General features: G+C 41.9%; 1 protein-coding gene and 1 long non-coding RNA gene across 19 annotated transcripts in view; one reads left to right on the top strand and one right to left on the bottom strand.

The window, feature by feature from the left end:
• LOC109869428 (rap1 GTPase-activating protein 1-like) overlaps positions 1 to 15,856 on the bottom strand; it is a 108,959-nt gene that overhangs the window by 50,657 nt on the left and 42,446 nt on the right. For 16 of the 18 annotated variants that reach the window (XR_004205265.1, XR_004205266.1, XR_004205261.1 and 13 more), the window contains exon 2: positions 9,589 to 9,624. Coding sequence is in view for 9 of the 18 variants with exons in the window: in XM_031803899.1 (XP_031659759.1) it covers positions 9,589 to 9,624 (36 nt within the window). In the remaining 9 variants the exon portion in view is untranslated. Of the gene's footprint in view, positions 1 to 8,299; positions 8,411 to 9,588; positions 9,625 to 15,856 lie in introns of those variants that run through there. The other 2 variants (XM_031803907.1, XM_031803903.1) reach the window with 2 other exon arrangements.
• Positions 3,854 to 7,953, top strand: LOC116356984 (uncharacterized). The gene is made up of 3 exons (XR_004205267.1): positions 3,854 to 4,206; positions 5,360 to 5,389; positions 5,626 to 7,953. It is a non-coding gene; the product is annotated as an uncharacterized LOC116356984 (long non-coding RNA).

Below are 15,856 nucleotides of genomic sequence, written 5' to 3'. Positions count from 1 at the left end.
GGTGTGTCTGTGAGAACCAGGGGGCTAGGTTGTGTCTCTCTTGCTATATTTAGTCAGACAGAACAGACAGCGGGCTGAAGGAGATGAGAGGAGACAGTCTTGGCTGATTGGGTATGACAGTGTTCTCCCCCCCTTGTCCCCCTCTATGCCAGCTAGACAACTCAGCTCTACGTGCACAGAGAAGCGTACACATGCATGGTGACATAAGCCCGGGTTAGTAATGTACAGTGGTGTCAGAAACAGAGGGAGATGTGAAATGACACCTCTGGTTCTTTAGTGTACCGTACACTGTACACAAATAGAGGAATGTGCAAAATGACATCTCTAACCTCAGTTTACCCAACACAGAGGGGCTCACACATCAGTGGGTTTTCACAGAACATAATTACAAAATCAAATGCAAATCTTTTAGACTTTAATCTGCTGAATTTATGCTAGATGCTGAATCCATGCTAGACACTGAATCCATTGGGTTGGGTACACTGGGCCACTAGAGGGCATACAACCACAGGCAAAGTCACAGCATTCACCACCATACAACACCCTTATATAAACCACTTTGCCTGAAGTGTAATATTGTGACATATGTCTCAACAAATTAACAGTTTCTGCTCATTTAGACATGTATTGAAACAGATAATTTGGCAACAAGCATGATACATTTTTTCCCCTGTGAAACCAATTCCAAGGATCAGTATCCTTCCTTGAGATAGAGGTTGTGGTTATCTAAACCTTGGGCCCTGTGGCCTGTATTTATAGTGAGTGTATCTGCAGAAGTAGCCTGCCTGTGTGAAGGCTCTCTCTCCGGGGCTAAGCTGAGTCATGGATGGCCCTGGCTGAAGCTCAGAGTCCAGAGATGAGGAGTTAGTCTAATGAACAGATTCACAGTGGAGCAAAGTTATATTTCTAAGATAGCTGTTGGGATGGTGTAAATAAAACTAGGCTGCATTACACACTGCAATGGATATTCCAACCCTGAGACCGGCTTTGCACTTGCTGTGTGCTGTCTAACCAATTGCTTTGCTATGTAGGCCTAAGGTGGCAGGCAGTTCAGGAGGAGAGTCAAAGTCCAAAGGTAGTACATTTTTTTGGGACTATCTTACATGAGAACTAGCTGCCTTATGTTCTGTTCAGTTTGAGAAGTAGAGCACAAAGATGAGGAGAACCGAAGGTCAAATTTGATAGCTTGCTACTTACTAATTATATTGTTATTATATTATTAAAAACAATATTTTTCTTGCCCCTGATGTATTTATCAGCAGTATTGACCTCACAATAAACCAGATTCAAGGAATTTACATTGTGGTGCTATAGCTTGAAGCAGCAGTAGCGGCAAAATCAATCGGAAAAGGACAACTCATGGTGCTGAAAGTGGGCAAAATCGAGTAAGCATAATTAATTTAAACTGTCTTCATTTTAATTAGACTTTACTAACCACAAGAGGGCTTTATGTTGGTAGGCCTACTCTGTCTGGGGTGGAAAGGTAGGCCTACTCTGTCTGGGGTGGAAAGGTAGGCCTACTCTGCCTGGGGTGGAAAGGTAGGTCTACTCTGCCTGGGGTGGAAAGGTAGGCCTACTCTGCCTGGGGTGGAAAGGTAGGCCTACTCTGCCTGGGGTGGAAAGGTAGGCCTACTCTGCCTGGGGTGGAAAGGTAGGCCTACTCTGCCTGGGGTGGAAAGGTAGGCCTACTCTGTCTGGGGTGGAAAGGTAGGCCTACTCTGTCTGGGGTGGAAAGGTAGGTCTACTCTGCCTGGGGTGGAAAGGTAGGTCTACTCTGCCTGGGGTGTAAAGGTAGGCCTACTCTGTCTGGGGTGGAAAGGTAGGCCTACTCTGCCTGGGGTGGAAAGGTAGGCCTACTCTGCCTGGGGTGGAAAGGTAGGCCTACTCTGCCTGGGGTGGAAAGGTAGGTCTACTCTGCCTGGGGTGGAAAGGTAGGCCTACTCTGCCTGGGGTGGAAAGGTAGGCCTACTCTGCCTGGGGTGGAAAGGTAGGCCTACTCTGCCTGGGGTGGAAAGGTAGGCCTACTCTGCCTGGGGTGGAAAGGTAGGCCTACTCTGCCTGGGGTGGAAAGGTAGGCCTACTCTGCCTGGGGTGGAAAGGTAGGTCTACTCTGCCTGGGGTGGAAAGGTAGGCCTACTCTGTCTGGGGTGGAAAGGTAGGCCTACTCTGTCTGGGGTGGAAAGGTAGGCCTACTCTGCCTGGGGTGGAAAGGTAGGCCTACTCTGCCTGGGGTGGAAAGGTAGGCCTACTCTGCCTGGGGTGGAAAGGTAGGCCTACTCTGCCTGGGGTGGAAAGGTAGGCCTACTCTGCCTGGGGTGGAAAGGTAGGCCTACTCTGTCTGGGGTGGAAAGGTAGGCCTACTCTGTCTGGGGTGGAAAGGTAGGCCTACTCTGCCTGGGGTGGAAAGGTAGACCTACTCTGTCTGGGGTGGAAAGGTAGGACTACTCTGTCTGGGGTGGAAAGGGTAGTAGGTAGTACCTATGATAAAAATTACAGACCTCTACATGCTTTTTAAGTAGGAAAACCTGCAAAATCGGCAGTGTATCAAATACTTGTTCTCCCCACTGTAGGCCTACTCTGTCTGGGGTGGAAAGGTAGGCCTAACTTTTGACTTTTCATATTTAACTACTTGCAAACAGGTACAGTTTCGTTGCAAAAAAGACACACTGTGTGCTATCAAAATTAATGCGTTGCAATGTAACGCTTACAGGACGAAGAACAGTTTCTAAAACTGCATAAGGCTCTGATCTGTCCAAGTGAGGGTAAACATGTTCTCTGCTATCCACTTTGTTCTAATTATTATTTTGGGTATAGGGGAGGGTAACTTGTTTTCTTTCAAGTGTTCAGGGAGGGTTTAGGATATATATATATTTTGCTGAAGTGAGGGCCATACATTTTCATTTCAGGGAGGTCCAATTTTCTCCATATAACCATTATTATAAATAACATTCACTCACTTAGTTATAGTTGTTTCCAAATATGTAGATTTTGTTTTTATATGATTTAGTTTCAGAAAACATGCGTGGGAGGCTAGGAGCCTCTCCTGCCAGTTTACCAACCAACACAGGATTCCAACTAATTACTGCTATTCCTTTTAAAGGATTTTAGAGAGGGACACAGATTGAGGGGGTCCAGCTGTCTCTGTGACACAAGTGCCCCCTCTAAGACCTAGTTTGACAACAAGTCACGTCAAAATGTGGATCACCATGACAATATGTATATGTGACATCAGTAGATTTATAATTGAACACATTTATGAAGATTTTACACTATTGTGGAGAGATGTACTGCTTGGATTCTTTACATACGATAGAAATAATCAGAAACATTATGTAATTAATTTCATTATTCTTTTTGCCAAATTTCACATTCACAAATGTAAATTTACAAACAAAAAAAACACATTTTCTTACCCTACAAAAATAAATTGAACTGTATTTTAAGACGGTTAAATACTCTACTAACAAAAAAGCTGTTAGAATTGTAAGTGTATATATGTCCCTTAAGGTCCTTGTGTAATGTGATATTGTACCCCCTAGCGCGATTGTCCATTGTATATAACCTATATATACTTGTGTACTTGTCATGTACTTTCTGTATTGATTTGTTGTTGATAAAAATACAAATAATTGTAAAAATAAATACATTTAAAAAATGTTGTGAGTTCTTCACAGGAATATTCAGAGTACTATTCAAATCTGGCAGAAGCAACAGGAATGATAAAAGCAGAGTTTCTAACTATTTTCAAGGAAAATAGCTGTTGGTTGCTCCGTTTGTCGCTAGAAGTCGCAAGATGACGTCATTACGTAATAATGACGTCACTTTTACACTTACGCTGTCCCTCAGTCGCTCATGCAATGACAAATTCTCCAAAGTAAAAAATATAATGTTTGAAGGAGAACAAAAAGGAACCGATTAAATATTTAGACAGCAAAGAAAAAAAAATGTTAGGCAGATAACTTTTTTCGAAAATGTATTTTTTTTAGTTAAAAAAATATGATTATTTATGCCTTGGAGAGCTGTGGTGCCATTTAACAACAAGTACCGGATTTAATACATTCGCTCCACTCGCTGCAGCAACGTGGAGAGGACAAGAGGCTAGAGGGGAGAGAGGCTAGGGAGGGAGCAGAGAGTGGCGGGGGAAGGGGCGCAAGTGACCGCTGCACACACACGCGGAGCCTCAGAGAGGGAGCAGACTGCAGAGCAGTAAGTAGATCGTTCACAGACTGGCACTCTCTTTTATCTAAATTCTCATTCCCTTCAGGGTGTTTGCAATCACTCTACTCTACATAACTTCATATTTGCCATTGCTGCGGGATATAGGATGGAAATAGACCCAGCTAAAATGTGACAAACTCCACTATTGGTATTGTGATATGAATTGACATGAGCCTTCATAAGCATTACATAACATTGAGCAAACACAGAGGGGTGAATCATGGTTCCACAGTAAATGCTAATCAGCCCAAACAGCATGAGGAGAACTAATCACTGACTGTCTTTATTGTATGACTCAGTATTAATGCGAATGTCTTTAGGTAGGGACAGTCACTGACCTACATAACTCAGAGGGAAGACAGACAGACAGAGAGAACTAGACTGGTCACAGATCAGATGGAGGTGGCAAAACAACAAAACATTTATCCCAAATATCTGCTGTTGGAAGTAAACTGTCTACCTGAGAAATAAAAACTGGCAGTCTGGCACCATTATGGAAAAGTAGAGAAAATCACGCTAGCATTTTAGCAGCATATATTGCTAATCAAATTCCACGTTTCTGATATAGTTGTCTACCATGTACCACTGGGCCAATCAAAGGTGTTAACACAATGTTCAAACATCGGTACTTGGTGAATTTTAAACTGACGTCTTCAGGTCTGTCCCAAGTAAAGTGGTTCAACAAATACCCTTATCAATATGCGCTTATGCACTGGAAATGCATTGCTATTTCCACACGCCAAAACAATAGAAAATTCCTTTCTATAGCACAGACAAAGGGAAACTCACCAGATTTTCTTTGGTCTTCCGATTCGGAAAAGTGAGCAAGGCATGTTGGTATCTTGTGTTTTTATTGTTCTTGTCTAGAGGTTAACTGATAAACACCAGGCTTCTTTACATGATCTCAAAACTGTCATTTGGAAGTTTTAGCAGATTAACTTCCTGCAACAAGTCCTCTTTGTGGGCCTACAAAATAAACAGTACTTTCTGGGAGACCTCTGTCCAAGCCTGCAACGTACATGCAGCCACATGATTCTCCTTGGCTTTGTTAGCGGTTTGTTTTTTTCCACATTAGAGAGATGTTGGGAAAGGTCTTTGAGGTTCTTTTGAAAATGACTCACCTCCACCTATTGTTTTTCAGCTGAATATATTGAAGGAAAGCTGATACCAGGTACAACCTGCGTCATTCAACCTTTCTCTGTTTTAGCATTGATTTAATCCCAATTGGCCATGCAGACCAATCCAAGACTGCTATTGAGCTCTAAATTACATTCAGCGAATAAGTATTACTATAGAAATGTAAAAAACCCTGTATTCCCAAATTGTCTTACTGCAGAACATTCTTCCTGATACTGTATCAGGAAGCGGTCCTACTCCACTCTACTCTAATCTCCTCCTGTGTTCCAGGTAGTGCTGAGTAATGCAGGCCTGGTTTCGACCAGACAGAGAATGGATGCTCCTGAGTGAGTACTCCCACAGGGACTAAGCAGAGAGCCTCTGTCCTGGTGCGGTCACACATCGAGAGAGAGGGGGGTGGAGGTCGGGCTGACATCCAGTGCAACCCTTCAACCTCCAGGACAGCCAGGGAGAGTTGAGCTCCATCTGCTCCTGTCCGTGTGTCTGCAGTGTCGGTGCCAGGCTCCACATGCCACTCAGCAGCAGAACAGAGCCTTAGCCTTACTTCGCCTGCGCCACCCTGTCCTGCCAACACTGCAGAACAGTTAGGCAGTGCCTTTACTGTGATAATGGGACTTGGGACGGGGAGTGCGGCAGACTGGCTGGGCAGGACGGTGTCCCATGCTGCTCTCCTTCTTTATCAGTGGCTCGTGTATTACTTTACTCAGTCTGTGGGATCTCAAGTGAAACTGTTCAAGTTCTTATCATAGAGGCAGGTGTCATGACCATAGGGGGCACAAGGTCATGTGCCCCCTCAGATTTGTCCTGTTTAAAATTATCCAGATATTTCAGATGTTCAATTAATTACTAAACTTCCTTTTCAAGTGCAGGTTTTATAATTATCAAAATATCTATAAGCTGTATTGCGGAGGTGCCACACTGACTGAACCAAGCAAAGAGTACACCTCCCCTATTTTCCCTAGCAAGTGGTTCTTTGTGCATGTGACAAATAACACTTGAAACTTCCTTCCAAGGAGCAAAGATATGCTAGATAGTCTATGTCTAGTGCGTGCAGACAGTATCGTCAGTGGAGGAGGAGAGAGAGTGTAGAGTGATACCAGCTCCATACAAACACACAGCATTTGATTTTAGCTGTCGATGATGGACAGGATTCGCAGGAGGTATATTTGTAAATTAATTGTTTGTAAATGAATCAAGCTATGTAGCCTATTTAAGCCTTCTTGGTGAATAAATACAACCAATATGCTTTATTGTTTCTCTGTAATACTAGCCACCTAGCAATTTTCTGAAGTTGGCTTTAGCTAGCCAGCTAGATAGGTTTCCAATATCCCAACCTGAAAACTAGCTACCAAGCCATTTCAGGCTATCAATAAAGTAGCATGTCTAACTATCTTAGCAGGCATGCCTGCTGGTAAGTTTGTTAAGCTTTAAAAAAGCAAGCAAGTACTAAATGTACTGAATAAGACTCATATTCCTTTCAATCTTTTACCCAGATTTTAGCAGAGAAGCATATTTAGGGTTACGCTACTATATACCAGCGTGGCAGTTATACTAAACTCCTAAGGCATAGAAGTTCTCAAAGAATCAATGTGCATCATTCATTAAAATGACAATGAGGTAAAGAGGTATGCTTAGATAGACTATGCAGATTTTTTTTTACATAGAATTGGGCATAATGACCATCCTCACGTACTTTGTGCCCCTTCTAAAATAATGGGTGCATGACGCCTGAGTACTAGTGTCTCACAAACAGAATGTCCTGTGGAGAGACAAAAGCCTTACTCTGTGGAAATCATTCACCTGTTTACAGGGCTCTAGAGTGCGACCAATTTGGTCACATATCTGACAAAAAATTTTTTTGCTGTGAGACCAGTACCTTTATTTTGGGAGCACCGTGTGACAAAAAAAAAAGAATCCAATATGTCAGGTAGCTTATTGGTTAGAGTGTTGGGCTAGTAACAGAAAGGTTGCTGGTTCGAATACCGAGCTGTCAAGGTGAAAAATCTGTCAATGCTCGTAGAGACCCATAGACTTCAAGGCATTGCACAAACACTAGTTAGCATTGGCTTGCAAAACTACTGTCTAACTTCCTTCATACTGGACACAGAGAGGTAAAAATAGTATCCACATGTTCATCTGACTCTGGGTAAATATAAACAGTATCCATTTAACCCTAATTTGCTCCAGGGGCACTGTACTACTATGACTGACTGACTGTGTAAAACAACACATTTCATTGCACCTATCCGGTGTATGACAATAACACATATTATTCACTGCTCAAACAAGATACACTGTTTACAAATAATAACCAATCATAAAGCTTCAAATGTTTAAATATAGCTACTTAAACCAATCAAACGCCAGGCACACAGCCAGTCCCTTTTCATGCAAACATTCCCTCGGAACTGTGAGCTAAGTAATGGCATGAGCTAGCTAGCAAGAACAACAACAATGAAATGCGGTGTAACTGAATCTTTCTTTGACAAAAAACAAATGATGAAAATTATCAACCACAACCAGAAGATGATGACGACACTGTCGGAGATGCTGCTACAGATCCATCTCCTCAGAAAAAGAAAAAGCTCTACCTGTTCCGAGAGGGGCAGCTTTGCGAATTCAAGTAGCTAAGGAGGGACAAAATTAGCAACACAATGTTCTGTGAGTACTGTCGAAAGTGTGGAGTAATATCAGCAGGAAGACTTATTTTGCCACTGGCCACAGCAACCTAAACCACTTAAGCCAAAAGCACATCAAGTGCCAGGACAAGTGCATCGGGACAGGGGCTGGAGCAACATCGCTACGTCTACTAGCTACCAGCAGTATTTGACAGGCAACAGGTGACAGCCCAAGCTGGTCAACAGGCAGAGCTAGAGATTACATTTTACACCGCATTACCAAAGAGGAGATGGCTTTTTACCAAATTCAGACCCATGTTACTCACCCAGAAAAAAACATTTATGACAAATCAACTCCACACTTGGAAACGTGATGTCCTGTGCAAACATTATTGCTACTATACGGGAAGAGGGTTAGTGTTATCCCGGTTCCTTAGGACGTCCAAACCCTAAAAGCTAGTTGATTTATTAGCTACATTCTAGATCTAAGAAATCGATTAGTCATTGTGAGAGGAGACTAAACATGTATTTAATTAAGTGTCAGTTCATAGTCAGCTTGTTGCTTTTTTACAACATTCATTTTATTACATAGTTTTGTATTATGTTTATTATTATTATTATCTGTTCGCTAAATGCAGTAATGTATAACAGTTTCCAGTTTGCAGTTGCACTTAAATACAATAAAAGTTATTTTAATCACCTATATACATATTATTTTGCACTTTTGAATACAATCAAACTTCTGTTTTGTACGTTACATTTGTCTGTCCAAAACTAATAATCTATGGGTGCGTTCGTAAATTCACTCTGGAGTGCCAGAGAACGCTCAGTGTGTGGTCTGGGCATTCCTACATTCAGAGCTTTGTCAGATGGCTCTTGGAGCATTTAGAGCACACTCTGGACGCTCTGACCGAGGAGTAGGGTTGATCTGAGCGTTCTGACAACAACAGCAGTCTAACACCCAAGCTAACTGGCTAAAGTTAGCTAGCTATTTCCAGACATAAATTAGAGAACACCCCACTCTAACCATTTTACTCACCGTAGCAGAGCTGGTTAGGCTGTTTTCATGTTATCCAGAGCGTTGGTGACTGTAACTGTGCTTCTGTCAACAATTTAATTATGCTTTTTTTGCCAATGTTTACTGACACTGGCCATATTCAACGGGTGTTGAACGTTCCTAAATTCATCAGTTATTCTGTGCTCTGGCACACTCAGACGAGAGTGCTCTGAAATCGGAGTAGATAGCCAGAGTGAATTTATGAACACGCCCTAAATAAATAGGTTTGTTGTTGCACTTTTGAATACAATTATTAAAAGTAGTTTTTATTCTGTCTTTCCCACTCTCTTGTGATGCGTTCTACATAATCAAGGTAACAACTGATGAAAATTGAGAATGGACAGGACAGTCATTTTCAGTAAAAATAGTCTTTTTTTCTGGTGCTCCTAAATTTTGTCTGGTGCTCCTTACTTTTTGAAGTTAGGCACAACCGTGCTATCAATGAGAACAGTTCGTTTCGAGCCCTGCCTGTATGTATCCTTCACATACAATAAGTTGTCCTTAAGTTGCAGTGTAACTGATACTACATGACGCAGAATCAGAAGAAGAGGAACTCACCATATGCTTCTGGCCCTGGAGAAAGTCTTGTCCACTCTGAAAAGAGAGAGAGAGAGAGAGAGGTGAGAGTTAGTCTAGCTGCTGCCTCTATTATCCATTTACTGTAATAATGTTTAATACTGTCCTTGTGATCCACAGTTATAGAATAGATGTCTAAAACGGACATTTGTACCAATGCTGCTTCTCACAATCCAGCTTTCTCAATCTATTTTAATCAACCACTGTAATGTGGGGTAACCCAAGAGACAAGAGCACTGGCACCAACATGAATAGTTAATGTTTTTTTGTTTTCTAACAAAGAGAGACAGTGCTATACATAAGGTATTCTATTGATCTCACAGGGAGTACAGCAGTCTGCTTGGCTACACAATACATTGCTTTTAAGTTTGAGCTGAGAAAAAGGATGGTGTACAGCACTACTTCATTTCAGTAAACATGGCCATTTCAGCTCAGTGCCGTAAACACTATAATACAGAAAATGCGTTGGGGAGTAGCAGGTACTCTAAATGACTAAGTGGCACTTGTAGGGATCGGTGCCAGTCCTGCATTTCCCGACACAAACTCCACTTGTTCCATTACTGAATCGGCACCCGTCTTTCAAACAAAGCATGCTCGCATGACCAGGACTTCCTAAAGACCTCCTGAGCTTCATGTGACTTTTTGAAACCAGTGGTGTTCATATGGCTCTAGTCATATGATCAAATGATACACCGTGGATGTGAATTAAATCAACTGCCAGCCTGTGATTCTCAATTTATGTCAGTAGATGGTACAATGGGACTTGGTACACAAACACATTTTTTGATCTGGCCCAGTCTTGCTTTTGGACTCCTACAGTCTATTCTCCAGGACCTCCAGGACTAGCATGACTAAGGAGTTGGTGCTCTGTAGTGATTGTTGGGAACTAGTGAGTGGGATGTTTAAGATGTCTAAACGACCTCCTACAGCTGTCTCCTCTACTGTGGATCTGATCTCACGCTAATGTTTCCCCCCTACTGGGATGACAGTCCATGATCAGATGTCCAGGGTCACATCCCAAATGGCACCCTATTCCCTATATAGTATGCTACTTTTCACCAGGGCCCATATGACTGGACAAAAGAAGTGCACTATGTAGGGAATAGGGTGCCATTTTGGGACTCCACCCAGACTCCCAGTGGAGTTTCAGGAATCCAGGCCTCTTACTCATCTTTCCATGGATCTCTGTCTATTCTGTCACCAGGAATCGTCTGCATTTTCTATGGACTCACAACCCAACTTACATCCCAGGAATCCCAGTACCATTACTGGAAATAGAGCTGGTATGAACATTCTGATGGTTGACCTCTTTGCATCACAAGATAGGCCTAAAATGCCTTCAAAAAGTATTCACACCCCTTGACTTTTTCCACATTTTGTTGTGTTACAAAGTGGGATTAAAATGTATGTCCGTTTTTTGTCAAAGATCTATGGAAGAAGATTTTTTTTAAATCTATCTAATCCATCTAATCCATTAAATGGTCAAATGAAACACTAATATATTTTATTAGATAATTATTCTACCCCCTGAGTCAATACATGTCAGAATCACCTTTGGAAGCCATTACAGCTTTCTGGGTAAGTCTCTTAAGAACTTTTCCAACCTGGATTGTACAATATTTGCCCATTATTCTTTTAAATTATTCAAGCTCTGTCAAGTTGGTTGTTGATCATTGCTAGACAGTCATTTTCAAGTCTTGTGATAGATTTTCAAGCCAATTTAACTAGGCCACTCAGAAACATTCAATGTTGTCTTGGTAAGTAACTCCAGTGTATATCTGGCCTTGTGTTTTAGGTTATATTCCTGCTGAAAGATGGAGTTGTCTGATGGAAAGCAGACTGAACCAGGTTTTCATCTAGGACTTAGCTCTATTATTTTTCTTTTTATCCTCAAACTCCCTAGTCCTTACAGATGACAAGCATATCCATAACATGATGCAGCCACCACCAAAATTTGAGGAGTGGTACTCAGTAATGTGTTGTATTGGATTTGCCCCAAACATAACACGTTGTATTCAGGACAAAAAGTAAATTTCCTTGCCACATTTTTTTCAGTATGACTTTGTTGCTAACAGGATGCATGTTTTGGAATATTTTTATTCTGTACGGGCATCCTTCTTTTCACTCTGTCAATTAGATTAGTATAGTGGAGTAACTACAATGTTGTTGATCCATCATCAGTTCTCCTATCACAGCCATTTAACTCTGTAACTGGTTTAAAATCCCCATTGGCCTCATGGTGAAATCCCTGAGGGGTTTCCTTCCTCTCTGTCATCTGAGTTAGGAAGGACGCCTGTATCTTTGTAGTGACTGGGTGTATTGATACACCATCCAAAATGTAATTAATAACAAACGGATGTTCAATGTCTGCTTTATTTTTTTATTTTTATTTTTTTACATATCTACCAATTGGTGCCCTTCTTTGCGAGGCATTGGAAAACCTCTGGACTGTCATTGAATCTGTGCTTGAAATTCTGCCCCTTCACTTTTACCAAATTTTGTTACGTTACAGCTTTATTCTAAAATGGATTAAAATAAAAAAATCCTCAATCTACACACAATACCCCATAACGACAAAGTAAGTATTCAGACCCTTAGCTATGAGAGCTCAGGTGCATCCTGTTCCCATTGATCATCCTTGAGCTGTTTATACAACTTGATTGGAGTCCACCTATGGTAAATTCCTTTCATTGGATATGATTTGGAAAGTCACACATCTGTCTATATAAATGTCCCACAATTGACAGTGCACATCAGAGCAAAAACCAAGCCATGAGGTTGAAAGAATTGTCTGTAGAGCCCCGAGACAGGATTGTATCGAGGCACAGATCTGTGGAAGGGTACCAAAACATTTCTGCAGCATTGAAGGTCCCCAAGAACACAGTGGCCTCCATCATTATTAAATGGAAGAAGTTTGGAACCACCAAGATTCTTCCTATAGCTGGCCACCCGGCCAAACTGAGAAATCAGGGGAGAAAGGCCTTTGTCAGTGAGGTGACCAAGTGAGGTGACCAAGAACCCGATGGTCACTCTGACAGAGCTCCAGAGTTCCTCTGTGGAGATGGGAGAACCTTCCAGAAGGACAACCATCTCTGCAGCACTCCACCAATCAGGCATTTATGGTAGAGTGGCTAGACGGAAGCCACTCCTCAGTAAATGGCACGACAGCCCGGTTGGAGTTTTCCATAAGGCACCTAAAGACACTCAGACCATGAGAAACAAGATTCTATGGTCTGATGAAACCAAGATTGAACTCTTTGGCCTGAATGTCAAGAGTCACATCTGGAGGAAACCTGGCACCATCCCTACGGTGAAGCATGGTGGTGGCAGCATTATGCTGTAGGGATGTTTTTCAGTGGCAGGGAGACTAGTCAGGATCGAGGGAAAGATGAACAGAGCAAAGTACAGAGAGATCTTTGGTGAAAACCTGCTCCAGAGCACTCAGGACCTCAGACTGGGGTGAAAGTACACCTTCCAACAGTACAACAACCCTAAGCATACAGCCAAGACAACACAGGAGTGGCTTCGGGACAAGTCTCTGAATGTCCTTGAGTTGCCCAGCCAGAGCCCGGACTTAAACCCGATTGAACATCTCTGGAGAGACCTGAAAATAGCTGTGCAGCGACGCTCCCCATCCAACCTGACAGAGCTTGAGAGGATCTGCAGAGAAGAATGGGAGACACTCCCCAAATACAGGTGTGCCAAGCTTGTAGCATCATACCCAAGATGACTCAAGGCTGTAATCGCTGTCAAAGGTGCTTCAACAAAGTATCGAGTAAAGGGTCTGAATAATTGTGTAAACATTTCAGTTTGTTTTTAATAAATCTGCAAACATTTATAAAAATCGGTTTTCACTTTATAATTACGTGGTATTGTGTGTAAATTTTTGGGGAAAAAGTCAAGGTGTCTAAATACTTTCCGAATGCACTGTACAGCATGTGTTGGGTACAGAGATGGGGTAGTTATTCAAAAATCATGTTAAACACCATTATTGCACATGCAACTTATCTGATTTGTTAAGCAAATGTTTACTACTGAAGTCATTTAGGCTTGCCATAACAAAGAGGTTGAATACTTATTGACTCAAGACATTTCAGCTTTTAATTTCTAAAACATAATTCCATTTTGACTTACACACAATCTACATTTGATACATTTTAAATGCAGACTGTAACACAACACATTGTGGAAAAATTCAAGGGTTGTGAATACTTTCTGAAGGCACTGTATATATCACTTGAGCCAGACTTGTTTTTTTGTACAAACTGCAAGCAAAAACAAACAAATCAATCAATGTCATGCACACCGTTTTCACCTTCAGCCTTGTCTATAGGCTCAATCTTTCAGCAAAACTCAAAGGTTTTTCAAAGATGAATGGACACAACAGGCATTTTCCACTGGAAATACTGCACTAACTGTAAGTCACTCTAGCTAAATGACTAAAATGCATGTAAATATAGACATGGTTGATTGAAATACTGATGTCATAGAATAGGATACAGTATTACTTCCACTGTAACGATGTGCACTGAGAGTCAGGAAGCAACTTCATGGAGTGAGTGATTTAATCAATAAACGAAACATAATACGAAACACGAACAACGCACAGACATGAAACAGAAACAATAATAAAGAAACCAAAGAGAGTTACATATAGGGCAGGTAATCAAGGTAAGTGTCATTATGTGCGTAACCATGGTGACAGGTGTGCACCATAATGAGCCTGGTGACTTAGAGGCCCGGAGAGGGAGCACACGCAATATCCACAGCCTTATTTAATCATGTACTGATATTTTGTTCCGTTTGAGGAAAGACCCATGTGGTCACTTTACAGAACTAATAAAATCCTTAAAGCAACTACCTCTTTCTCAGAATATACTGCCTCGCCTCCCGCGTGGCGCAGCGGTCTAAGCCTGGGTTCAATCCCAGGCTGTGTCACAGCTGGCCGCGACCGGGAGACCCATGAGGCGGCGCACAATTGGCCCAGCATCTTCCGGGTTAGGGGAGGGTTTGGCCGGCCTGGATGTCCTTGTCCCATCGTGCTCTAGCGACTCCTTGTGGCGGCCCAGGCCTATGCACGCTGACTTCGGTCGCCAGTTGTACAGTGTTTCCTCCATCACATTGGTGCAACAGAGTCGTGTTTTGGAGGACGCGTGGCTCTCGACCTTCGCCTCTCCCGAGTCCGTACAGGAGTTGCAGCGATGAGACAACACCGTAACTACTAATTGGATATCAAGAAATTGGGGTGAAAAAGGTACAAAAAGAAAAGAAAAAGAAAGAAAGAAAATACAGCCTCACTGAGGGGAAAGGGACAATCATCCAGAGGGGTAAGACGATTGGTAAAGGTACTTTCACTAATCACTGTCCTTCTCATTCTTAAAGGAGGACTATTGTCATGTTGTGACAATAGTCCTGAGGGTGCTCTATGCCTGACATGTGTGCTGTAGTTATAACATTGTATACAGTACAAAAAATACATACATTTCCTTTGGTAGAATAAATTATTAAACTGCTTGGAAGGAGTAAGCATTAACTGCATCGGGATATTATGTTAAGAATTGTAGTGCAGGCTTCATGAGCATCACAAGCATAATATTTTCTAATCTTAAAAAATTGTGGGTCCCACCCATTCTCAGGTTGCCTGGAATTCCCATAAAATGAAATCAAGCCAGGGTGCGGCTAGATTCTTGGTCAATGCAGGCTCCAACCTAAAATACCTGCTGGGAATATGTTCTGTCCTGTTCTATTTTCCATCAGAAAGGGGGTTGCTCAGCTTAACAATGTGAGGAGACGAACATGGGTTGCAAAGCTAGTGCAAACACAAGCTTTGGTTCACTTTAAAACAAGACTCTGACCTCTCTCTAAACACTAAGCTACACACTGTCAAACATGTCGCTAGGCCTACACTAAATATTTGTTAGGCAACATTTGACAAACTGAAGAAGACATGTTGACAGATAAGGACATGAAGCTGCTCATTTTCATTCTTGTTATTGAAGTGTGAGGTGTATGTAGGGGGTGTGAGTGTTTGTGTACATAGCGTGTACTTATGTAGTGTAAGGTGTAGCCTACTTTACTTGACAGGATAATTGCCCTAGTTTTATTAACTGGGTTGAGGGTGAGGCCAATACAAAGGGAATGAGAAACTACTCTGGAGAAGAAACTGTAAACATTTGTTTACTATCATAAATGAAAATACACGTATTAATATATGATAGCCTTATGTCAGCTATAATGTTATCATTATGTT

The sequence above is a fragment of the Oncorhynchus kisutch genome, linkage group LG24 (genome assembly GCF_002021735.2).
Source record: "Oncorhynchus kisutch isolate 150728-3 linkage group LG24, Okis_V2, whole genome shotgun sequence".
NCBI classification, from domain to species: Eukaryota; Metazoa; Chordata; class Actinopteri; order Salmoniformes; family Salmonidae; genus Oncorhynchus; species Oncorhynchus kisutch.
This window is presented reverse-complemented; position numbering and strand designations above follow the sequence as displayed.